This window comes from Coffea arabica, chromosome 2c (genome assembly GCF_036785885.1).
Source record: "Coffea arabica cultivar ET-39 chromosome 2c, Coffea Arabica ET-39 HiFi, whole genome shotgun sequence".
NCBI lineage: Eukaryota > Viridiplantae > Streptophyta > Magnoliopsida > Gentianales > Rubiaceae > Coffea > Coffea arabica.
In genome coordinates, this window is record NC_092312.1 from 69,797,069 (window position 1) to 69,820,963 (window position 23,895).

Genomic DNA, 23,895 nt, shown 5'->3' on the forward strand with positions numbered 1-23,895 from the left:
TTTCTTCTGCAACAGACAAAGGATATGCGACTAAATTTGCATATATTTATGGTGGTCGAATGTCTTTCCTTGGTCTATCCCTGGCTATGGAATACTCCAATTCTTTTGAACAATTTTCAACAGTTGATTCAGGTGCATATACTGGCACTTGTTGAATAGAAGATTTGAATTGAGAAGGATCAGAACTGCCAATATCAAGCTCCACCTCCTTCTGTGTACTATCAGTAGTACAAGGGTTAGAAGACTCCTTCTTGGAAGATAATATAGACAATTCATCAAAAGTAACATCTCTACTAATCACAAATTTTGGAGATTTAGAATCAGGATACCATAATCTGTATCCTTTCACCCCAAAAGCATACCCAAGAAAAATGTATTTTTTAGCCCTAGACTTCAATTTTTCATCATTCACGTGCATGTATGTTGGATAACCAAAAATTTTTAAATTGGAGTAATCAGCAGGAGTATCTGACCAAATTTTGTCAGGAATTTTGAAATCAAAAGATGCAGAAGGAGAACGGTTGATAATATAACAAGCCATATTGATCACCTCTGTGCAAAAGTCATTTGTCAATCCTGCATTGAAGATCATACATCTCGCTCTCTCCAAAAGTGTTCTGTTCATACGTTCGGCCATACCATTTTGTTGAGACGTCATTCTGACAGTGTGATGTCGAACAATTCCTTCATTTTTGCAGAATCTATCAAATTCACCTTCACAAAATTCTATGCCATTATATGTTCTCAACCGCTTAACATGTTTTCCTATTTGTTTTTCAATCAAAACTTTTCATTGCTTGAAAGTTAGAAAAACATCATTTTTATACTTAAAAAAATATACCCAAATATTTCTTGAATAATCATCAATGAAAGTCAACATGTACCTGGCACTACCTTTAGAAGAAGTACAAGAAGGTCCCCAGAGGTCTGAATGAATGTAGTCCAAAGTTCCTTTTGTCTTGTGAACTGCCGGCAACTGGAAGCTAACTCTCTTCTGCTTTCCAAAAATGTAATGTTCACAGAATCCCATATTTTCAATACTTTGACTACCAAGAAGATCTCGTTTGCATAAAATAGATAAGCCTTTCTCGCTCATGTGCCCCAATTTCATGTGCCACAATTTAGTGAAATCAGAATCGGACAAAGTTGATGTTGAAACAGCAGCAGCACCTGTAACAGTAGATCCCTGCAAAATATACAAAGTATCAGATCTGTGTGCCTTCATAACAACAAGAGCACCTCGAGTTATTTTGAGAACTCCACCCCCACCTGAATACTTGCACCCAATAGACTTAAGAGTGCCCAAAAAAATGAGATTTTTCTTCAAATTTGGAACATGTCTAACATTTGTAAGTGTCCTCACAATACCATCATACATTTTAATCCGGATTGTGCCTTTGCCAACAACTTTACAAATGGCGTTGTTACCCATTAAGACAACTCCACATTCAGTTGATTTATATGTTGAAAATCAGTCCATATTGGGACACATATGATATGAATAATCCGAATCTATAATCCACTCATTGTTAGACCCAAAATTATTTTCCGTTGCACAAAAAATGGTTCCATCATTCTCATCAACTGCAATACTAGCCTCGGTAGTCTCACTCTTTTTCTCCTTTTGCTTTTCTTTATTTTTCAATTTAAAACAATCAGAGATAACATGACCCTTCTTTTTACAATAGTTGCATACCACATTTTTATGTCTGGATTTGGATTTACTTCTATTTTTTGTATTTTTCTTTTCAGATCTACCCCGAACAAGCAAACCATCGGTTTGACTCCCACTAGTTTCCCCAGTAATATCTCTATCTATCTGCTCTTTAGATTTTAATGCAGATTTAATTTTTCGATACAAAATGATTTCCTTTTCATAAATCATAGTATCATGAAAATGCTTAAAGGACTGGGGAAGGGAACACAAAAGTAATAGGATCTGATCTTCATCATCAATTTCCGAATCTAAATTCTCCAAATTCATAATAATGGAATCAAATTTATCAAAATGGGAGAGTATAGATGTACCTTCAGACATCCGAAACATATACAAACTCTAATTCAGATATAGCCGATTCTCGACTGTCTTTTTCAAATACAAGAGTTTCAATTTATCCCACATAACCTTGGCCGAAATTTCCGTTGCTACCTCCCGTAAAACTTCATCGGAGAGATTCAAAATTATGTTGGATCTAACCTTCTTATCCATATCAGTGAAATCCGCATCCTTTACATCTTTTGGCTTTTTCTCAATTCCCTAAATAGCCAAATCAACTCCGTCTTGAGCAAGAATGGCATCCATCTTGAGCTGCCACATGCCGAAGTTGACATTCCTGTCGAATTTTTTGACAATCGTCCTTTTTATCGTCATTGTTGCCACAAAATTTGTAACCTGAAACTTGTCTAAAAAAACTGGTCAAACAAATAGGCAAGTCTTGTGAGCGAGCCCCACAAGATGAGCTGGCCCCACGGATAAACAGACCCTACAGGATGAACGGGCCCTACGAGATGAATCTATCTTATAAAATATATCAACCAACACTGATATCAGTTTGTTAGGACTGGCTCAGGAATAAACAAACTAAAATTAGAACAAAATAGGCGGTATAATCGACCATATAATGGTTAGGCGGTAGACACCAGCCATATAACAATTAGGCGATAAAACCGACCATATAAAAGGGTTGTGGCAACCCAATAAAGACAAATAATAAAGCAAAATAAAAGACACCAAAATTTACGTGGTTCGGTCAAATTGACCTACGTCCACGGACAAGGGAGGAGCAATATTTCTACTATGAAAAAGAAATACAAAAGCCGTAGGAAAGTGATTCCTAGGCCAAAATAGTACTTACAAAAGGATTAGAAAATATTTCTAAACTCAAAACAAGAGAGCCTAAAATATTTGATTATAAATGGGTTAGATGACCCAAAAAACTAATAGTCCATATAATGCTTTCTTGAGTGGTGCACCTATCTTCACCACCAAGCCCATATATTTATTGGTCTTGAAAGAAAGAATTCCTTTGGAATTCTTCGATGTGGGATGAAGGAATTGGAATTCCTTCCATAAGAACCGATGTGGGACATGCCACATCAACAGAATGCAGCACATTGTTCTCTGCGTTGCTGTGAGTTTAGAGTTCACCAAATGTACAAATTGCTTTCCTTGCTCATTTCCCTGCAAAGACAAGTGGTACTTTTGTTATTGCAAGTTTCTGCAGAATGGTAATCATTAATCAGTAATTTTAGAGTGCAAAATATTACAATTTACAACTGAAAAATCATTTTGTTTGTAGTGGTATTCACAGTTTTTCAGAAACCAACCTGTTTCTGCCCATAGCGAATTTCTAATCTTCTCGATTGATAATTAGTACAATTTTAGGAGGATACAGGCTCTCTGTAGGTACTGAAAGTTGGAAACCATGCTTCCAAATCATACTTTTTTGCAGCTGCATCGTTCAGGGAACCAGACACAATTTCCACAACTTGATGAGGAATTTTTAGCTACAAACAGGAAAGAACTAAAAAAAGAAAGTGAGACTCACAATAAACAAAGAGCTTTTCTGAAAAATAAGTTGTGAGGTTAAATTCTTAAACAGACACTAAAATGACACTCTTTTGAACCCTTTTTGCCTTTTTTTTCCATATACATGTTTCAACATATGAGATATTATTATTACTATTTTGATTTTAAATGTAAACCCGTGCATATCACGTGTCATAATACTAGTATTCTTTAGTTTAATTATTTAATACTCATGGCCACTAAAAGGTAAAGTATACCAATAATTGTATTCGTGTTATTGCTTCCCGATTTTGTAAAAGTGAGTTTTTGCTTTTGCTATTAAATTAGTTAACGTAAACGCAATTTTACACCATGTTACTTTATCAAAAATCTATTAACCATCAAATTATGGTTATATATGTGTCATTCATAATCATTAGATTTGTTGATTAATACTATTAAACTTGTACCCAAAAAAAAAAATCAGTTGATACCAAGTTCATTGCTTGGTTACCTTCCTTTTTTCCCCCTTCAGAAGGAAAAATAGTTGTTCCAGTTCTCAGCAGCAAAAGAGTTTCTATTTGTTTGACATTAGAAATAACGTGGTAACATGAACACTTTGACTTTTGTTAGTGGCAGCCTACTATTTAGGGAAGCTGTGTGGTAAAGTAAAATGTAGGAGAGTGAGGTAAAAGAAAACAAAAATAATTTTTCCAAACACATTTGCTTATCATGGAAGAAATTTGGAGAGAAAATGGAAAGTTAATAGTTAGTGATAATTATTTGAAATTTTGTATCTAACTACCATTTTTCATTCAAAATCCTACAACTTTTGTATGATAAAAAATGCAAGAAAGTGCAAGAAAATGCAAGAATTTTTTTTAATTTCTTTTTTCTTGCCAACAAAACATGCATGAAAAAAAAGTAACTAACTGATTCCTTCACTTTCCAACACTTTTCCTTCAAAATAAATACTAACTAAAAGAAAATGGAGTTTTGCAAAAATTGAAGTACCAATATTGATATCTATATCTTTATGAGTACATGTGTGTGCGCGGGGGCTTTTTCTTTTTTTCTTTAGCTAGCCAACCCAATGAAATGTTATCTTTTTCTTTTGTTATATTCAAATTTCATTCACTTTTTTTCTTTCTCCATCAAACATGGTTCATCTAAATTATCTTAAAATGATGAAAATGAGGTACAAATAACATTTTGCATTTGGAAATGTTATAAAATAAAAAATGTTAGGTTAAGATCTCAAAAATTAGAGGTGTTGGGTTCAAATTCCCCTTCTTCCCCTCCCCCGCTTTCCCTCTTCTACCGCTTCCTTCTCGCTTCTTAAATCTTACCTCTCTTCTACTGGAAAATTAAATAAAACATAGGATTAATGATAAAAGGAACTTTGTCTTGCATAATCAACTTTCAATAAAGATAACTGATAAGTATGTATTTTGAGTGGTTTAAGTGTGTTTGATTATCTAGTTTTGGTGTATTTTATTTATTTTTGTAGATAATTGATCAGGTTTCTAGTGAAAGTATGCATTTTATGGTCTAAGTATAACAAATTGCATTTCTATGGGTTAAAGTGGTGAAAAATTCATGTTTTTGTAGGTTTCAATGATTCAATTATCAAATAGAATGAATTAAAAAGATAGTTGGATGATTGTTGATAATTTGAAAGGATTTAAAGAGAATTTGAAGTGTAAATGTTCAAGAGATGAAATGCAATCAAGTACAAAAGAAAGGGGGTTTGGCAGTTTTGATACCTATTGATATTTCGATTATATCTTAAATTACAAGTATCGGATTAAGGTGATTCTTGAGTTATTTTAAACCTAATACATAGCTATACATTTCTTATGAGATATAGAAATCCAATTCATGAGTTTTTCTAGTCAAAAAGTCAAAATACATTCGACCATTTTTTGTTATCAAAAGCTAAAATAGAGTTTTGACTAGTTGAGGGGTATTTTGGTCATTTATCAGTCTATAAAGTTTTAAATTAGATGATTTTTGAAGCATTAGAAAACTAACTCAAAGAGTTACAGCTTTAGTGTTTTACACAAGGGCTAGTTCAGCCTCTATCATATAGCAGTTGAAGTTGATGCAAAAATAGAGCAAATTTGAAGACTAATCAGAAATGAGAAAAGGGCAAAACATGGGGTAATACGCGACCTCATGCTTACGTTTTGTAGCTCGCATATTCTTCAAACGAAGCAGTAACTTGCAATTCAACTTGTTCTGCATTCACACAAATTTTCCAACCATGCTTCATCTCAAAATTTCAGCTGTAGCTGTAAAGAAAAGTGTGAAAACTTGGAGAAACACCTTTTGGTGATTTCAAGAGACAAATTTGCCAACTAAAAACAAGTTACTTAGAACTTTAATTCTTCCATAAATAGGGCTTTTGTTAAGCTTGTTTCAAAATTTGGAAGGCTAAAAACACTACCAAAATGTAGTTTTCATTAGCTTTTATTAGTTCATTAGTTTAGTTCATTAGTGTAATATAGTTAGTATAATTTATCTTTCTTGAACTTGTAGCTAGATTTAGATGAAGAATTGAGGTGCAAAGATGGAGAGTTAGAACTCAAATGACAAGGGTGACTTCTCTCCTACCACTTCCTCTTTTGTATTTAATTTCATGCTTAATTATAATACAAGTTTGAATTTTATCATGTTTTGTTAAAGTTTATGCTTAGAGTTTATAGATGAACTTTCTATATCTTGTTAGTGATATTTATTTGGTTATTTGATGATATTATTTTGAACAAGTTATTTATCACTTTTGCTTATATAATCATGATTAACTGGCTATTAATTGTAATAATTTTAAGGTGTTAAGTTTGCAATCAGAATTGAAATTTAATATTAGTTCAAGGAAGCACTAAACTTAGGGAATGCACCTACAAGAATAGAGATGCACCTTTGTGGATTTAGTGGATTGTTTCATGTAATTTCATAGAAAAAATGAACTGTAGTTAATTTCATAGTCACGAAAATATGTATGAATTAGTTATAAGTATAGTTGATTCACTAAGAGAATAAATTTTACATACATTAGGAAATTACTTCATAATTAATCAAAATAATAACATTCAATTAACCGTTAATTTCACTTGCAAGACTAGTTAGAAATTTCATACCTCTAGGAGTTTTCTATTAGTATTTTTATTACTTTTATTTCATGTTTGCACTTTGCAGTGTAGATTTAATTTTTTGCACTTGTGATAGTCTAAATAATAAAGAAATTTGAAAACCACCGGTAATTGATAATCTTTTCTGTGGGATCGACACCTAATATCCCCTATACACGATAAAAACCTGTATACTTGTAAAAAACGGAGTGTTTAGATTTTATTAAAATTTGATACATGGTAGAATCTTATCAAAAACATAAAGACAAATTGATGAAAAGCAGCTGTGAGATATTGATCGATAACGTGGCAGAATAAAAGTATAGTTGAATTTGAAATATGATGAAGTAATATATATTTTAACCACATAACTGGTTTAAATGCATGTCAAATTAATATTGCAAGTTAACTCATAGTAGAGAAGTACACCACTACGCACAGGTAATAACTAATAAACTAAAGCCACAATTATTTTGTCGGCGATAGTGGGTAAATGGCATCTCTTAATATATTCAAACTCAAAAAAAAAAAAAAACCAAACCACTAAGCAATTTATCCAACTAACCACTTCATTATCTTTTTTTTTGTTTTGATAAAATGCAAATTTTATCAACAAATTACTGGAGATCGTCCACCATAATTTGATTTACATCATAAAAATCTATATTAATTGCAAGTTAAACCTGCACTATAAACAACATATTTATAATTTAATAGAAACAAAGATTTGAAAAATTACGTACAAGTCTAGTTAGAACTGGAAATTATTCCGAAGCTAGTTTTAAAGAATAAAATTGCATTTATTAACTTGCATTTAACTTGAGCTGAATTTAGTGATTTGTATTGGAATTAACCCACCCCAAAATCACACCAAATCCCTAGATTCCTTTCCTAATTTGATTTCCAAACATTTGCTTCCTCAATTTGATTTTTCTTTGATCCCAACCCTATAGCCTTAAAAAGTCCCTCTTGTAGGTGGTTACTTTCTCTCTCTAAGTGGGGAGCCAAACTCACCTTTAGTAGGTGTTTGAACGTGCTTTTTTCAAATTCAAATTTCCCGTACTTTCCTATTCAAGCAAACACATAAAATACAAATCAAAACAAATTAACTCAGTTTTGTTTGTTTTCGATCCACACCTATGTTGCTGCAATGGTGAATTCAGTGAAAAAAGTTGATTATCATGAGTTTGTCGGCCTAATTCTACTTTGTTTCTTTGGATGTGGTTCTGTGAGCGGTACTCTGCGCAATGCTAGATTTCTGCGGAGGTTGCGTTATTGTTATCATCCTCCAGCTCGTTCGTATGTCCTACTTCTTCTTTTTCTTCCATAACTATAGTCTCCGCTTATAGGTGACTTTTCTGTTTTGCATTTTCGTTTTGCTTCGTCTTGTTTTTCTAAGTATCCTTATCTGTGTTTTGTGGTGTGTTCGGTAGTGTTTGTTTTGTTGCCGTTTTGCTGTTGGTCTTTGTTGCTTCTGGTTGCTTCTGTTTCTGTTTGGACAGGTTACTGGTATTGTTTCTTTTGGTCTGTGTTCAGTTGGGGATTTCACTGGTAGTGGTTCAGGATGACTGAGGTCTTGGAGGAAATTTTGAGGAAATTTGCTCTGACAGAGGAGGAGGCTGAGGGAGTGGAATTAGATGGTAAGGACTTGGCTCAGGGGGTAGTTGAATGTCAATTGAGCATTATTGGAAGGGTGGGGGGGGAGAAGACTGCGAACATTGCGGGTATAAAGAGTTTTACAAATAATATGTGGCCGTTCGCCAGAAACCTGAGAGTTGTTGAGCTAGGGGTTAATTTGTTCCAGTTTATTTTCAGAAATAACCAGGAAATGGATAGGGTGCTGAGAGGAAGGCCATGGGTATATGATAATTTGCCTTTAGTAGTGTTACCATGGGAGGAGGGGTTAGAGCAGAACTTGGAAGCTTTTAATAGGACTTGGATTTGGGTTCAGCTGTGGAATTTACCTATACATTGGATTACTAAGGACATTGGGAGGAAAATTGGGGGAGTTTTCAGTTCTGTTAAGGAGGTGATTATTCCTAATGGTGGGGGTAAGGAAGGAAAACACTTAAAAATTTTGGTTGAGATGGAGTTAACTAAGCCAATGTTGAGAGGAACCACAGTTAAGCTAGGGGGTAGGACTAGATGGATAGAATTCAAATATGAGAAATGTCCTGATTTTTGTTATTGTTGTGGGGTTATGGAGCATAATGAGAAAAGCTGTAGAGTGAAGGAAGTGAATATGGATAAGGAGAATCAGTATGGAGCTTGGCTTAGAGCAAGTAATGCGAGGAGCCCTATTAGGAAACAGAATACTTCCAGTAGGGAGGAGAGTATGGGTGGTGAAGGGCCACAGGTGGCTAAGGGGTGGGGGGATAGGGTGCAGGAGCAGCTCTGTCTGCCCTGGAAGCTGGTGGAGGTTAATGTTGATACAGTAGTAGAAGGGAGTAAGGAAACTAAGGAGAAGGGTCCAGTGGCAGTGGGGACAGAAATAAAAAAGGTTAGGGACCAAGGGGTGGTTTTAGAAGATATTAAGAAGGAGAGCCTGCAGCCTGAGCAAAAAAAGAGGGGAGATGTTATTAAGGGGAAGAGTAAAGTCACTGAGGGTCTGATTTTTATCTCTGAGGAGGAAGTACAGGAGAATAGCCAGAGACGGGGGATGAGTGATAAGGAACTGTTTGACTCCATGTGGATTGATGGACTCGATACTGACAGCAAGGAAAGGGATAGAGGGGATAAGGAGAGTGACCCTGTGACAGGAAAGCAGGAGCAGGTTGGTAGTATAGATATGAGAGGGAGGAAGTATAAGGGAAATAGAGGGTGGAAGAGGTTAGTTCGTGAGGTTAGTAGAAGGATACCTCTGGGGGATAAGAATGGGGACATAGCCAGTGCCAATGAAGGGGGTAAAAGGAAGCTGAGGGAGAGTGAGGATAAGGAAAATATTTTGGAACAGGGAGAAAACCAGAAGAGAGGCAAGATTGTGAGTAGTGTGACTGGGATGGAACTTGTGTCTGAGGTGGTGGAGTCCTACCTTAATGGGGCTCCCAATTCCCAATGAGAGCTCTGGTGTGGAACTGTCGAGGTGTTGGGAGCCCCTTGACAGTTCCCCAGATAGAGGAGAGTGTCAAGCTCCACTCCCCTGAGTTGATTTTCTTATCAGAAACTAAAAACAAGAAAGAAGTGTTGAATAAGGTAAGGCTAAAGCTTAGATATGATAGACTGTTTGTTGTGGATCCTGTGGGAACAGCTGGTGGGTTGGCTGTTATGTGGAGGAATGATTTGAAGGTTGGTGACATTCTTTATACTGATTTCACTATTGAAATGTTGATAGAGAGGATTGGTAATAGAGATAGGTGGTGGTTGATTTGTATATATGCTAGTAGTGAAGATCTGGTTAGAGAGAAACAGTGGGGGATTATAGAAGAAAGGATGAGTGTTTGGGGTCAGAATTGGGTGATGGCTGGTGACATGAATGATATCCTATCTAATGATGAGAAGTGGGGGGGTAGTAGGAGGTCTGATAGAAGTTTTCAAAATTTCAGGGAGTTTGTTAACACTAATCAGCTTATTGACATTGGCTTTGAAGGGATGCCTTGGACATGGTCAAACAATTGGGAGGGGAGAGAAGTAAAGGAACGTCTGGATAGAATTCTGTGCAGTAGACAGTGGAGAACAGAGCATGAAAAGGCTAAGTGCCTGCATATACAAAATGATGCCTCTGATCATGCTATGTTGCTGCTTGACACTGAGCCTAAGGGTAGAAAATGGAAAAAAAGGTTCTATTTTGATAGGAATTGGATAAAAAATAAGGAGGTGGGAGAGATTGTTTCCAGGGAATGGGGAAAACAGCAGGAGGGATCTAGATTTTTTAAGTTGCATCAAAAAATTAGGAACTGCAGAATAGCTATTCTAAACTGGAATAGGCACAAGGGTAAAAATGCAAAAAAGGAGATTGTTGAACTAAAACAGAAGATTACAGAAGCCAAGGTAGATGGCCAAGCTAATAAAGAGGGGAGGGTGAGGGAGCTTAAAAAGAAGCTGGAGGAGGCTTATAGGAGAGAGGAGGTGTTCTGGCAGCAGAAAGCCAGAGTGAAATGGTTGCAGGATGGTGACAAAAATACAAAAATTTTTCATGCTAGTGTTGCTGAGAGAAGGAGAAGGAATAATATTTCTAGTTTGCAAAGAGGAGATGGATCTTGGTGTGTCTCTGAGCCAGATATTGAGGAGGAAATCAATAGGTACTACCAGGGACTCTTTACTACCATCATCACTCTGATTCCTAAAGTTGAGTCTCCAGTGTCTGTTTCCCAGTTTAGGCCTATTAGCTTGTGTAATGTGGTTTATAGGATAATTTCTAAAATCTTGGTCAATAGACTTAAACCATTCCTGAAACACTGTGTTAGTCAAAACCAGTCAGCTTTTATTCCAGGTAGACAGATCATTGATAATGTTGTTATTGCACATGAATTCATCCATTGTTTGAATAACAGAAGATGTGGATCAAATGCTTTCATGGCTTTGAAGCTTGATATGGCCAAAGCCTATGATAGAGTAGAGTGGCTTTTTGTGCTAAAAATTATGGAAAAAATGGGTTTCTGTCAGAAGTGGAGAAATTGGATTTGGAAGTGTATGTCTTTTGTTGTCTACTCGTTTAATTTGAATGGGGAAAAGAGAGGCTTGGTTACACCTACAAGAGGGATTTGGCAAGGGGACCCCCTGTCTCCTTACCTTTTTTTACTTGTATCTGAGGGATTGTCAGGTTTGTTTAAGAGAGCTATGTCTAACCATGACCTTTCTGGACTCAAAATTGCTAAGCAGAGCCCAGCTTTGTCTCACCTCTTTTTTGCAGATGATACATTGGTGTTTTGCAGAGCTAATAAAGAAGAGGCTGGTCATGTGATGCAGCTGTTGCAGTTGTATGGAGTAGCTTCAGGACAAGCCATCAATGCTGAAAAGTCCTCAGTGTTCTTTAGCAAGAATACTGGGAACTCAGTTAAGGGTGAAGTGTTGAATATTTTGGGAGGTATGAAGGAGGCTAAGCAGAGTAAGTATCTAGGCTTGCCACTGGTTATTGGAAGACCAAAGAGACAAGTCTTTGACTACATCAGGGAGAGGGCCATCAACAGGTTGGGAGGATGGAAGGAGAGGCTGCTGAGTAATGCTGGTAAGGAGGTACTGCTAAAATCTGTGATTTTGGCTTTACCTGCATATGCTATGAGTTGTTGCAAACTGCCAAAAGGCCTATGCAGTGATATTTGTAAAGAAATGGCAAAATTCTGGTGGGGAGATAGGGAGGAAAACAGGAAAATACATTGGATGGAGTGGAGGAGGCTGTCTGAGCTAAAAGGGAAAGGGGGGTTGGGCTTTAGGGACCTCCAACAGTTTAACAATGCTATGCTTGCTAAGCAGCTGTGGAGATTCTTGACAAGGCCTAACCTGTTAGTTAGTAAGATTATTAGGGGCAAGTACTTTAGAGGATCGTCCATCTGGACTATGAAAATCCATGCAGGGGATTCCTGGATATGGAAAAGTATTTTAGGCTCTAGGGAGGTACTGGCAGAAGGGGTACGTAAAAAAGTGGGAAATGGTCAGCAGATTAGGATATGGGAAGATAAGTGGCTGCTAGATGTGGAGGATGGAAAAATAAGGTCAAAAAAGCCTCAACATTGTAATATACAAAAAGTTCATGAGCTGATTTCTGAGGGTAGGTGGAATAAGGGATTGTTGAGGAACCTGTTTGAGGAAGAGGATTGTCAAAGAATACTTAATATTCCAATAAGCGCTTTGGGTGCCAAGGATAGGCTAGTTTGGATAATGACTAAATCAGGAGAGTACACAGTGAAGTCAGGGTATGTGGTGGCAAAAGAGATTCAGGCCAAAGGTAGAAAGGAATTTCTCCAACAGGAAGGCAGCAGCAGGAATGAAGCCAGATCAGGGGTGTGGAAGTTCCTATGGAGCCTGAACGTTAAGCATAAGCTAAAGCATTTTATTTGGAAGTGTCTTCAACGCATATTGCCAGTTAATGAAACAATTAGGAGGAGAACTGGACAAGGGAATGATAGGTGCTGTTGTTGTGGAGAAGGGACAGAAACTATGGAGCATATGTTTTTCTTCTGTGAGCATGCTGAGCTTATATGGAAAGCTGCCCCAATTAACTGGGATGGTTTGAAGGCTTGTAGACATAATTTTTGGCAGTGGTGGAGTGGTTTGATGGAAGCAAAGGCTAGGAAGGAGGGTAGGGAGCATGTTGAGCTGACTATTAATGTACTTTGGCAGATATGGAAATCCAGGAACCAGATACAGTTCAATAGGGAAGGGAGATGTCCAGGTGTGATAGCTAACAAGGCGGTACAAGAGTGGCTAGAATTCCAGATGGCAAATTTAGCAGTAAGGGACGAGGAGGCAGTAGGGAAGGAAAAAGAAAACAAGATGGTTAGAGGGGAACCACCTTCAGGGGATTTTCTATGTTTAAATACTGATGCAGCAATTAAACAGACAGCAGCAAAGGTAGGTTGGGGAGTTGTGGCTAGATGTAGCAAAGGGGAATTAAGGGGTGCTTGGGCTGGTTGTGAAGGTAGGAAGGGAGTTCCTGCTGTTGAAGAAGCTACGGCAATACGACAAGCTCTCATGTTTGTCCAGAGTAATGGATGGATGAACATTATTATCCAATCTGATTGCAGGGGAATTATTGATCAAATCAGAGAGGGGAGCTTAAATGATCATCTGGCAGGAGCTGTCCTCTTTGACATTAAGGTTCTTAGTAAGGGTTTTGGGTCCTGTATCTTCTCTTTTATTAAGAGGGAAGGGAATTGTGTGGCACACCATTTGGCAAAATTTGCCTTAAATCTAGTGTCTGAGATAGCTTGGGTTGATTCTTTTCCAGTTTGGCTAAGTAATTTAGCCAAAAATGATGTAGGAGCCTTTGCTCCAGTTTTGTAATCCTTTGATGAAGTAATGAAAAGTTTCTATCGTTTGGAAAAAAAAAAAAAAAAAACCCTATAGCCTTAATTCTTGACCTAGTAAACAAAAAATTAATTAGTGGAGGAAAGTTTCTAAATATAAAATTATAGAGCTCATTGTGTCCCCATTGACTTAAAATCAGCCAACAGCGTGTAGGCCCCACTCCCCACTTTGATCTTTCTTTTTCTTTTCTAAGATTTAAGAAAAATAAAATACCATAATTACTACCGTTCAAAACCCGCTACTTCTTAATTCTTTTCTTCATCCCCAGCAGCAGCAAAGCATCCAATTGTCCCCCAAGATTTCTTCTATAATTTCTTCAATTTTTTCTGATAAGCGATTGTAAAACAAATAGAAAGATTAAAAAAAATGGGCCAAATTTTGAGTAAAAGGCAGCAAAATCATCCCCACCACCACCACCACCACCGCTTTCAGCACCCGCCACCACCGCCGGCACAACCGCAACCCCAACCAACCCAACAACAACCGCTTTCTTCTTCCTCCCCACCATCAACCTATGCTTTTGCTGCCAATGCCCCATATCCCGCCCTCCATCCGCCGGTGACCGCGCCTCCTCCGCCGCCGCCTCCACCACCTTATCACCCCTCCACCTCTGCTCCCTATTACACCAACTATAGTTACAACTATTCCAATTACTCGAGACCCCCCGTTAATATGATGGGGGCTCAGTCTAATTACCATAATCCTTACTATGTAGGAGGCCAAGGAAGTGGGTGGTTCCGGCCGCCGCAGGCCGCGATGCTGCTGGCACCCTCGCCGCACCTGCAGCCTCCGCCGCCTGCTCCGGTGCCGTACGTGGATCACCAGAGTGCTAAGAAGATCAAGAATGATGTGAACGTTCATAAGGATACTATAAAGCTTGAAGTGGATGAGGGGAACAGAGATTGCCACTTGGTTTCCTTCACTTTTGATGCCATGGTTGATGGAAGGTATTGAAATTTGCAATCTTCTTTTTGAGAGTTATTCAATATTCACTTTGGATTTGTGTTGATATGATTTGGGATTTTGGAATTGATTCTGATCTTTAACTAGGGGAAATGAATGCCAATTGGATGAAAATAGCCGAATTTATTGGTGTGGTAGTTGATAAGCTACTGCATTGCTATTTAGACAATGAAATAATAATTGATAGATCAGAATCCAGATCAATGAATGGAGGATGTTGTTGGTTGAGTAGAATTAGTTATTAAAAGCTACAGGCTTTCTTGATGAATTATAAGAGTGTTAATCAGTACTTTTCCATGTAGCTACTTGTGGTTGTAAAAAATGATTGCTGTCTTTTAGCAGGTGGACATGATCTGCTTGAATTGTTTTAATTAAGAAAAGTGTCGGATGACCTCATTATATGGGCGGTGGTAGCAGAAGATTGATGTTAGAGGTTCTCAATATTAGTATGAGGTTGTTGATTGTTAAGTGTTTGATTTTGCAAGAACGAGACTACATATAAATAGAATTTGAAACTCCTGATAGGTCTTTCAAGAATTTGGTTGGTCCTTTGGCTGTGTAAGGTGTTAGAATGTTTAGCAAGAGGCAGGATTCCTTGTGTTCTATTGCTGCACAACAATGATTTGTTAATAAAAATGAGGTTCTTGTCCTTTGGCAGACAGACGTCTATAGAAGTGCTGCTGGGCTATAAATTACCATCCACTGATCAAAAAAACTACCATAATACTGAGCAATATCCTGGTTAGAGTTTATAGTATGTTTACAGCGAGAATGTTCAAGTTATGAATTTGTTTATGCCGCAAGTAAGGGCATGATTTAAGTTGTATCTCTAAAATTATAGAGCTGTAGGTATTATGCATTTTGTGCAAAAAAGTTGATTTTGGGAAGACTAGAAGACTACTTGAAGCTCATCGTGAAATTAGAAAAGTAGTAAAATGTGCTTACATATTCCAGAGTCTGCATCATTTGCCCCAGTAAGTAATTACAAAATAAACTATACCTCCCCACTCTTTCTAAGAAAATGAAAGAGGGAGGTGAGACCAGCACTAATGCCTATAAGTTTGGGTCATGAACTTGAAGACTAGAAACTTGGCTTGGTTGCATCAAATACGTGTCAATTAGATTACATATTGTTGAATAATGTTTAATGCTAGCAAGGATCGAATTGTTTGGAAAAAAATTTGTTGAATGTGAAAAATGTCGAATGTGATATTCTGGTTTGTTGTTTTTCTTCTTGAGATATTACGCTATGTTCAGTTTGTGAAGGATATATCCTTAATTTTGATTATGCTAAGAAGGGTGACATGCTGAATTTTGGATTTATATGTCTGAAAGAGGAACCAGGAGATCGTTTTATAATGTAGACTAGTGTAGGATATTTCTACAAATGCTTCGTTGTTATTTGCTGTAGCCACTTAATGAAATCGAAATACTGTTATTGTTGAACTTTTCATTGTGAAGTGGCGTTTTCAACATTTGATTTATTTATTTGCCAATATTGCTTGTAATAGTCCATTCAGGGTATGATGTGTCTAGTTCCAGTCCTTCTGTTCCCTAGTATATATGTTTTTTAGCTTGAATGGATTGTGCAGTTAAACAGAGTAGAAAATAGTGTTTTGCATTTGGATCCTGGAGATCTTGCTGTATATATATTCTCTCAGCAAGGGAACTTGAACATCAAGTTCAGTTCCATCCATTAAGATGCTCTACATTGACTCTATCGCATGTGAGTTTCCAATGAGTTTACTATCTAGAAGAGGACAAGTTAATTTGGTGTTGACCACTTGAACCATGTAGAACTTCAGCACCTGTATCTATATGGTATAAATGGAAGCATACTATTTCACAATTGAGTATTAAATGACTTCAGCTGGTTTATGCTTAAAAAAACCCTAACTTGCTAGTGAATCATTTTCTTTTTCTTGTTACGATGGTGTACTTTCCTACATGAATAGCAGATATATTGAACCTACATGAATAGCAGATATATTGATTTGAACATCTTTCTTTCTGCAAAGTAAATTCATTCGATAAGAATTATAAGTCTATATAAATAATAGGTGGTAGTGGATGATAGATTCTAGCTCTTCACTAAGGAAACTATTTTGGGCAAACTGGTGTAACTCTTGAACTCTGCAATGATCAAAAGCATTAATATATCCCTTTTTATCACTTCACACTGTAATTATAGCTAGAAAAGATGTATATGGTGTTTTTTTATTAGAAGTAAAGAGATAGATCTCACTTAATATGAGCTGCAACTTGACCTGCCCAAAGCATCTCTTCTTGCAGAAATTCGTGTTCTTATTCAAGCTTCCCTAACAAACAATCAGTTAATTGTGTTAATCCTTTTAAGAAGTTTAATGTTAATGATTCAGGTTGTTTAATAGCAGGATTGAGCATAGTTATCAAGTTCCTTTTAGTCTGAAAGCTATATTTAGTCTCAATCTTGAGTCAGACTCATTTTCAACTGACCATAGATTGGTGAGGTAGATGGATAGGATCTCATGACTGTACTTATATTTTGCATTAGATTGCTTAATAATGATACTGTGTGTATGATAAATACATCTGGTTCATTCATGCCAATGTTCCTGAATTTTGCTTGGCTAGCTAGTTGAGTCTGAAAGCTGTATTTGGTCTTCTTGGTCTGAAAGCTGTATTTGGTCTCAATCTTGAGTCAGGCTCATTTTAGACTGACCATAGACTGGTGAGGTAGATGGATAGGATCTCATGACTGTACTTATATTTTGTATTAGATTGCTTAATAATTATACCGTGTGTGTATGATAAAGATATCTGGGTCATTCACACCAATGTTCCTGAATTTTGCTTGGCTGGCTAGTTGATTTAATCTCTTATTCTATGGCATATGGTTTAATTAACTTAGTTTACATTTAGGATCTACTTAGATATTTTACTTGAAATATTGTTATAAATAAGAGACCTTGTAAGAGAAGAAATAGTTTTCAAGATTACTCCCTACAATACAAATTTTTTGACAAACTGATAAATTCATTTTTAAAATTTCCTTCTTTTCTCCATCTTTTCTTGAGAAAAGAGCTATCTCAGCACTCAAAGAATGTATTTTTGGAGTGATTTTATCAGTTTTCGCTATTTATCATGGTTACTATTTCCATATGCCCTAAAGTGCTTGTCTTGGTTTGAAAAGTCAAAGAAACACAACTACTTTGCCATCTTATCCCTTTTACACTATTTGCTGTGGTATCCAGAAGTAGTGCATGAATAAACTCTACCGAACTATTTTAGTGTTTGATGGCACTTAAGGGGAATTAATTGTCTGTGGATACGGAACTATTTTTGGAGTGATTTTGTCAGTTTTCGCTATTTATCATGGTTACTATTTCCATATGCCCTAAAGTGTTTGTCTTGGTTTGAAAAGTCAAAGAAACACAACTACTTTGCCATTTTATCCCTTTTACACTATTTGCTGTGGTATCCAGAAGTAGTACATGAATAAACTCTACTGAACTATTTTAGTGTTTGATGGCACTTAAGGGGAATTAATTGTCTGTGGATATGGGCCAGACTGTAACTGTGTGCAGTTGTCCATCACATGTAAAATGAGATAGAGGGTGTATTATATGATGACTTCTTTACCCTTTCTGTTTGTTGCCTTGTAATGATTTTACTGCTCATTATCTTTGATATATATTTTCTTGATGACAAGTGGTGAGATAGCTTGTCCTTGATGGAAGGTGCATCTTATGTGGTCTTCGATAGAAACTTTTGTAAGGAACTTGATTCACTCAAATTTATAATGCCATGGTTTAGATTTGGCTTACGTGGTTACATAAGCTTCAGCCAAAATTTGGCTGATATAAAAGATTCTTTTCAAGTTGTATCTTGATAGGCAAATTGTAGAAAACTTTATCACAAATTAATTTACATTGCATAAATGCAGTGCACTAGTAGTATAGGAACAAAATTTGGAACCTTCACTGTTGCAATATTAATATTAATCTATACGTGTAGATATAAATAGCTACTTGTCTATAAGCAACTTGACAGTGTGCTGATCCTGGAATAGTCTCCTGCACAAAAGTTCAACGGCCTAGTATAACAAAGAGTTCTACTGAATCCACTTAAATTTCAGCTTTGTGCCTAATGCATGGGATGATTGTCCATGTGTAGCTGTTGAGACTTAAGTAGCCCTATATTGGTGCTCTTTTTTATACTGATAGATGGTATACATCCCCTGTCCGACTTTATTATTGGGAACATGGAATTGTCTTCGACTTTTTGAATAATTCCACACTTTCTTTTAATGTTCTTCTGACAAGAAGTTGGAGGGCATATCCAAATTCGCCAGGTATAAATTTGGTAGAATCTTAGCTAGCTGAATCATTTTGTGCACTGGTGGTCAGATTCGAATAGGTTGCCTATTGAGCATTTTTACCATGTCTCCTGATCCTTTTGCTTTCAAGAATACAGTTTAAGTTGATGCAATCAAACTTCCACTGTTCTTTCATGGAAATTCTACTGAGCCATTATTATCATATTGGCTTAATTGAGATTTGATATATGATGATTTATTTGGTTCCATCCGCTTGCACAAGCACAATGCTGGATTTCCTGGAATTTGAACTTCAATGTGCTGTGCATGTTTTCATTTCCTTTGTGGAGACTTAGGTATAGATACCTATGGTTTCAGGAAATTAGCACCTTTGAGATTATTGAGTGAGTACAGTAACAGTAGTCTAGGAAACAGTAGTCTAGGAAATCATTGCGAAATTCTGAAAGTTAGTTTCAGAAATTTGTATTTTACTCTCTGATGAGGGAAGACTGTTTTCCTGTTTTACTTGGGTTACACTAGCTAGCAAGTGAAATGGGTTTTTGGCGCACCACGCAACCTTTCTAATACTTTCCTTCTAATATTTGGAACTATAGGAATCTCCAAATCTTCTTGGCTTATCTATTACAATACTGAGAGATGGCAGGGTGTCTCTGGTTCATTTCTGTCCTTTCAAAAATCAAATGTCTCTGTGTTTTCTTAAGAATTCTTTATTTACCATTTGTTGAGTTATTTGTGTCTGAAATTTTGGGGGAAGTGGTCTTCATATCTTTCTCCTGAAGTCTGAGCTTTGGTCATCTATTGAGTGTTGACAACAAACTTGTGAAATCTTTGGAGTTATCTGCATATTGTTAACTGTTGATTGTTTTTCTTTCACGATTTTGGATTCTGAACTTCAATTTTCTCTGATGAATAAATTTTCACTTGTTTTATTATTTGTCTGAGTTCCATCTTAAAGGCATTGTTTCTTGTTCTTTGGTTACAGTATCACCATTTACTATTTTGCAAAGGAAGGAACCAAATGTACATTCAATCCTGTCCATCCTGAGATGTATGTGCCAATGAAAATTCCTTTCCAGAAAGGATTGGGTCAGAAATTCTGCCAGCCTTCAGGAAGTGGAATTGATCTTGGGTTCTTTGATATAGATGACTTATCAAAGCCATCTGCAGGAGATGTTTTCCCTCTTGTGATATCAGCACAATCATGTTTGTCGTCGACATTGATGGAAGATCAGCTCAATGAGGAAGCAGTGAATACATCTCCTCATGCGCAAATTACTCAGGCGGTTATAGAGAAGAACAATGATGACCATTTCCAGGTTAAAGTAATCAAGCAGATTCTGTGGATAGAGGAAATTAGGTATGAGCTGCGGGAGATCTTTGGCATCAGTAACTCAGATGAACAAGCTATAAATGACAAGGACTTGGGAAAAGAATGTGTCATTTGCATGACTGATCCAAAGGACACAGCAGTTTTACCATGTAGGCATATGGTAAGCATTTTGCTTATACCCTTTTCTTGTTCAGAGGTTCAAGTTACATCTAAGTTTTTCTGCTAAGTAGAAAGAAGCATTGTAGTTTTAGGCTACTTCATTTAAGTAGTTTCTGTGCTAAGAATGCTGAAAAGTTTCTTGGGGCCTGCGGGGCTTTGCTTCTCATGATATTGGGTTAGGGTCGGCTCATAAACGAGGCTGGCAGGTGGTCTTTTGGGCACACAAAAATCAAACACTTAATTGGTTTAATTTTATGATCTAATTAATCTGCATAGCTTGCTTATTGAGATTTTTGTGCAGAGGCAAAAAACTCTTAGTAGGAAGCATGTTTCCAATACCAGCCCATCTAATCTCCAGTGCTTTGAAAGAAAAGGAGCAAAGATGGAAATTTATGTGAATGCAACCAAAGAAGTTAATACATAGTCTAATCACGGAAGACTATCACGCTTGTCTCCTCTTGATCCATCATGTTCCTTTCTGGTCTATATGTCTTGTTTAATATTTCTCTTGCATTTCAACTTCTTTAACACATGTCTTGCATTTTCAGTGTATGTGCAGTGAGTGTGCCAAAGAATTGAGGCTGCAAACAAACAAGTGTCCTATATGCCGCCAGCCCATCGAGGAACTTCTGGAGATTAAGGTTGATGAAGGTAATAACCAGATGTTTGCGTAACCTATCGATATCTGTTACTTTTTCTTGCATTGTTTACCTTCAAAATAACCTTTTAATTGACTTGCTTTCTGCTTCCTTTGGTAGCTGTTTCATGAGCTGGTTTTCACAAGGGAACCTGTAACTGTACAAAATCACAAGAATATTTCACAGGTGACTTGAGCTTCTGTACGAGTGGGTTGGCAGAGTACCAAATACACCTGACATTCGGGGCATTCTGGTTTTTAGCGCTTGTATATTGAATAAAGAGGAATAATTGATTCTCTTTGGTTTTATTTCTTGATTTATATATAGCTTTCTCTATATATTCTCATTTGTTCAGAAAACTTTTGTTTGGCTTCCTTTTTGCCATGTTAACATGTTTAACCGAGCAAGAGTGCAAATCGTTGCTTCCTGGATCAGTAAGCAGTCAATGGGTACGTTATGAAAGAAGAATACTTGGCTGGGAATATTTGCCGAAGAAGTAAAGTTTAAAGGTTGACTGAAACATTTTTAGTCTTCAGTCTGAGGTGACAAAAGCCTGGAATACTGTGAAAAAAAAAGAAAAGGAACTTGTCACGTGTGAAGGGAACATAATTTTTTTTTGAGTAGAGATAAAGTGAAAGGAATCGGTTATAATCCCCAGGTTGAGTGTCTGGATCTTGTTACCTTTGTTTGTTCTTGGCATAGGTAAAAGTTTGATTCTTCTTCCCTAAGTGCTGCAGTGCCTTGGTCCTTGTCTATGTAGTCTTTTTTTAGCTTTGCTGACCAAAGAAATGACAGATAGAAAGAAAATCAAAGTAAAAGAATTGACATTCTGCCTATTTCTGTCTGGGCTTGGTTTATAAGTTTTGCTTGCAGTTCCCTGCATGACTGCAGTTTGCCAAGAACTGAATCTCCTTTTTCTTTTTGTTAGCTCATCAGTTCATCACGACAGCACAAACAAGCACGCGCACACAAACATATAATGCACCCTCACAACAGCATAATGTTGTACAATTTTGTTTTTACTTTCAATTCGTCTTCTTTATGCTGTAACATCTAAGACAACTGTGTATGAGTTGGTTTTCATCATGTTTGGATTGTTATAAAATCATGTTTTCCCTATTTTCGTTGTTTGGATTGTGGTTTTTCGTAGAAAATTTTTTACATTTTTTGTGAGCATAATTTCAATCATTTTTTTATCTTATATACATTAAATTTTTATCATACATTTTTTTAGTAAAAAAATTCCTCAAAATAGCAATTCAAACTAGTAACTCACTAATTTATAGGCTTGTGGAGTGGTAAGGCTTTTTATGCCCTATAGAGACCATTAGAAAAGTACATGAAGAGGTTTCATGATCTTTGAAATTCATATCCCATCTTTTATTACAGTAGTTTGTATTTCCTCCGTTCCATTATTATTATCATTTTTTATTTTATTAATGTCTCAAAATAAGAGTCATCACTTCAAATTTAGCACATGCTTTTCAGCATTGTCATTTGAAAAAGGCAACTTTTGAAAATTTCAATACACATCTATCAAAAGTATATTTTGAATTCAAAGGATATTTTTGTTAATTTACTAATGTTATCTCATCTAGACATAAATAATTACCATATGTCTCCGTAAAAAAATTGAATTTTCAAGGAGGTAATTGTTTGTGGCTTAAAAATTTACAACTACTAGTTTTGATGATTTAATGGTAGATGGAGGGTAATTGGCTTGGGGGTCCCATTCCATTCCTGATGTACTTTCTGGTAATCTGAAAACTGGGTCCTCAACAGTCATATCGGGTAGAATGGGTTTGGACCATGACAAACTTGTCAATTGTCACGGGGCTTCATTATTCTTCCTAATGAACCTGCTCCATTGAACTGGTGGTGGACCATGCCCATAATTAAAACCTAATTTTGGCGTTGCTCGGCCCTGGCTCCGACAGGGGCCGCCTTCGTGGGGAGGATACCGAGGGAAAAAAAATAACAAATCACTTGTATGCATCACACTGCAGCCATAAATAAAGCTGTCTCCTGATGCCTCTGGCACTTGTCCAGTAGTTACACAACTAGGCAAGGGTAGGGCTGAAAACGAATGGAGCGAGCTTGCCAACACTCATGAGCAGCGCAATTTGATCGACACTGAATTCAAGTTGAGTTCAAGCAAGTCTTTAAGTTGAGTTTGAATTTGAAAATAATTTTATTGGAAGGCTTTTTGAGCCTTATAACATACATTTATTTAATTATGTTTTATATTTATTAGAGTAAACTGCATATTTTGTCTAGTTTAAGAAATATTTCATTTTTATGTGAATTCGAGTAAGTTCGAGTTCGAGTCCAACTAAGTTCACACTCGAGTTCGAATCTGGTGCTATTAAGTCGACTTGACGTGCATTTGAAGAGTATGTTCTTAGAAAACTCTAAGTTCGAGTAAATTCGAATTCGAGTCTGTTTCGAGTCCAGTAATATTGAGTTGAGTTAACTCGACTCAACTTGATGTGTATCCAAAGAGCACATGTTTTTAAAAACTACAAATATGTTTTTCTCAACTATTTTTCCACTTTATATATAGATTTATATTTAAAAAAAAAATTGGTACAGTAAATTTCTACTAAGAATACCTGAAAACAATTATCCAAAGTCGTAGTAGTACCTTGCATGTTACTACCGTTCAATGAATGTGATTGATTAGTTATTAAAACCACCACACAATAATATTATTTGAATAGAGTATTATTTGAAATAATTACTGTAACTTTTTTTGTGATGCGATGCATGTGACATAAAAAGATGGTTGAAAATATAAAAAGATGGATTAGGAAATGTATTTATGATGCAAGCGAAATAGTATTTGACAAAATTTAATATCCAAACAAAGCATTGCATGTCAC

General features: G+C 36.4%; 2 protein-coding genes across 2 annotated transcripts; both read left to right on the top strand.

Annotated features, from left to right (window-relative positions):
* The first annotated feature begins 9,696 nt into the window (after positions 1 to 9,696).
* Positions 9,697 to 13,581, top strand: LOC113724589 (uncharacterized). Its single transcript, XM_027247476.1, has one exon. The coding sequence runs from the start codon at positions 9,697 to 9,699 to the stop codon at positions 13,579 to 13,581; it is 3,885 nt and encodes a 1,294-aa protein (XP_027103277.1).
* Positions 13,582 to 13,816: 235 nt separating this feature from the next.
* LOC113727593 (probable E3 ubiquitin-protein ligase LUL4) lies at positions 13,817 to 21,372 on the top strand. The gene is made up of 4 exons (XM_027251843.2): positions 13,817 to 14,552; positions 19,869 to 20,376; positions 20,924 to 21,026; positions 21,134 to 21,372. Exons 1-4 carry the CDS (start codon positions 13,972 to 13,974, stop codon positions 21,142 to 21,144), a joined length of 1,203 nt encoding a protein of 400 aa, XP_027107644.1. The 5' UTR covers positions 13,817 to 13,971; the 3' UTR covers positions 21,145 to 21,372.
* Positions 21,373 to 23,895: the final 2,523 nt, after the last annotated feature.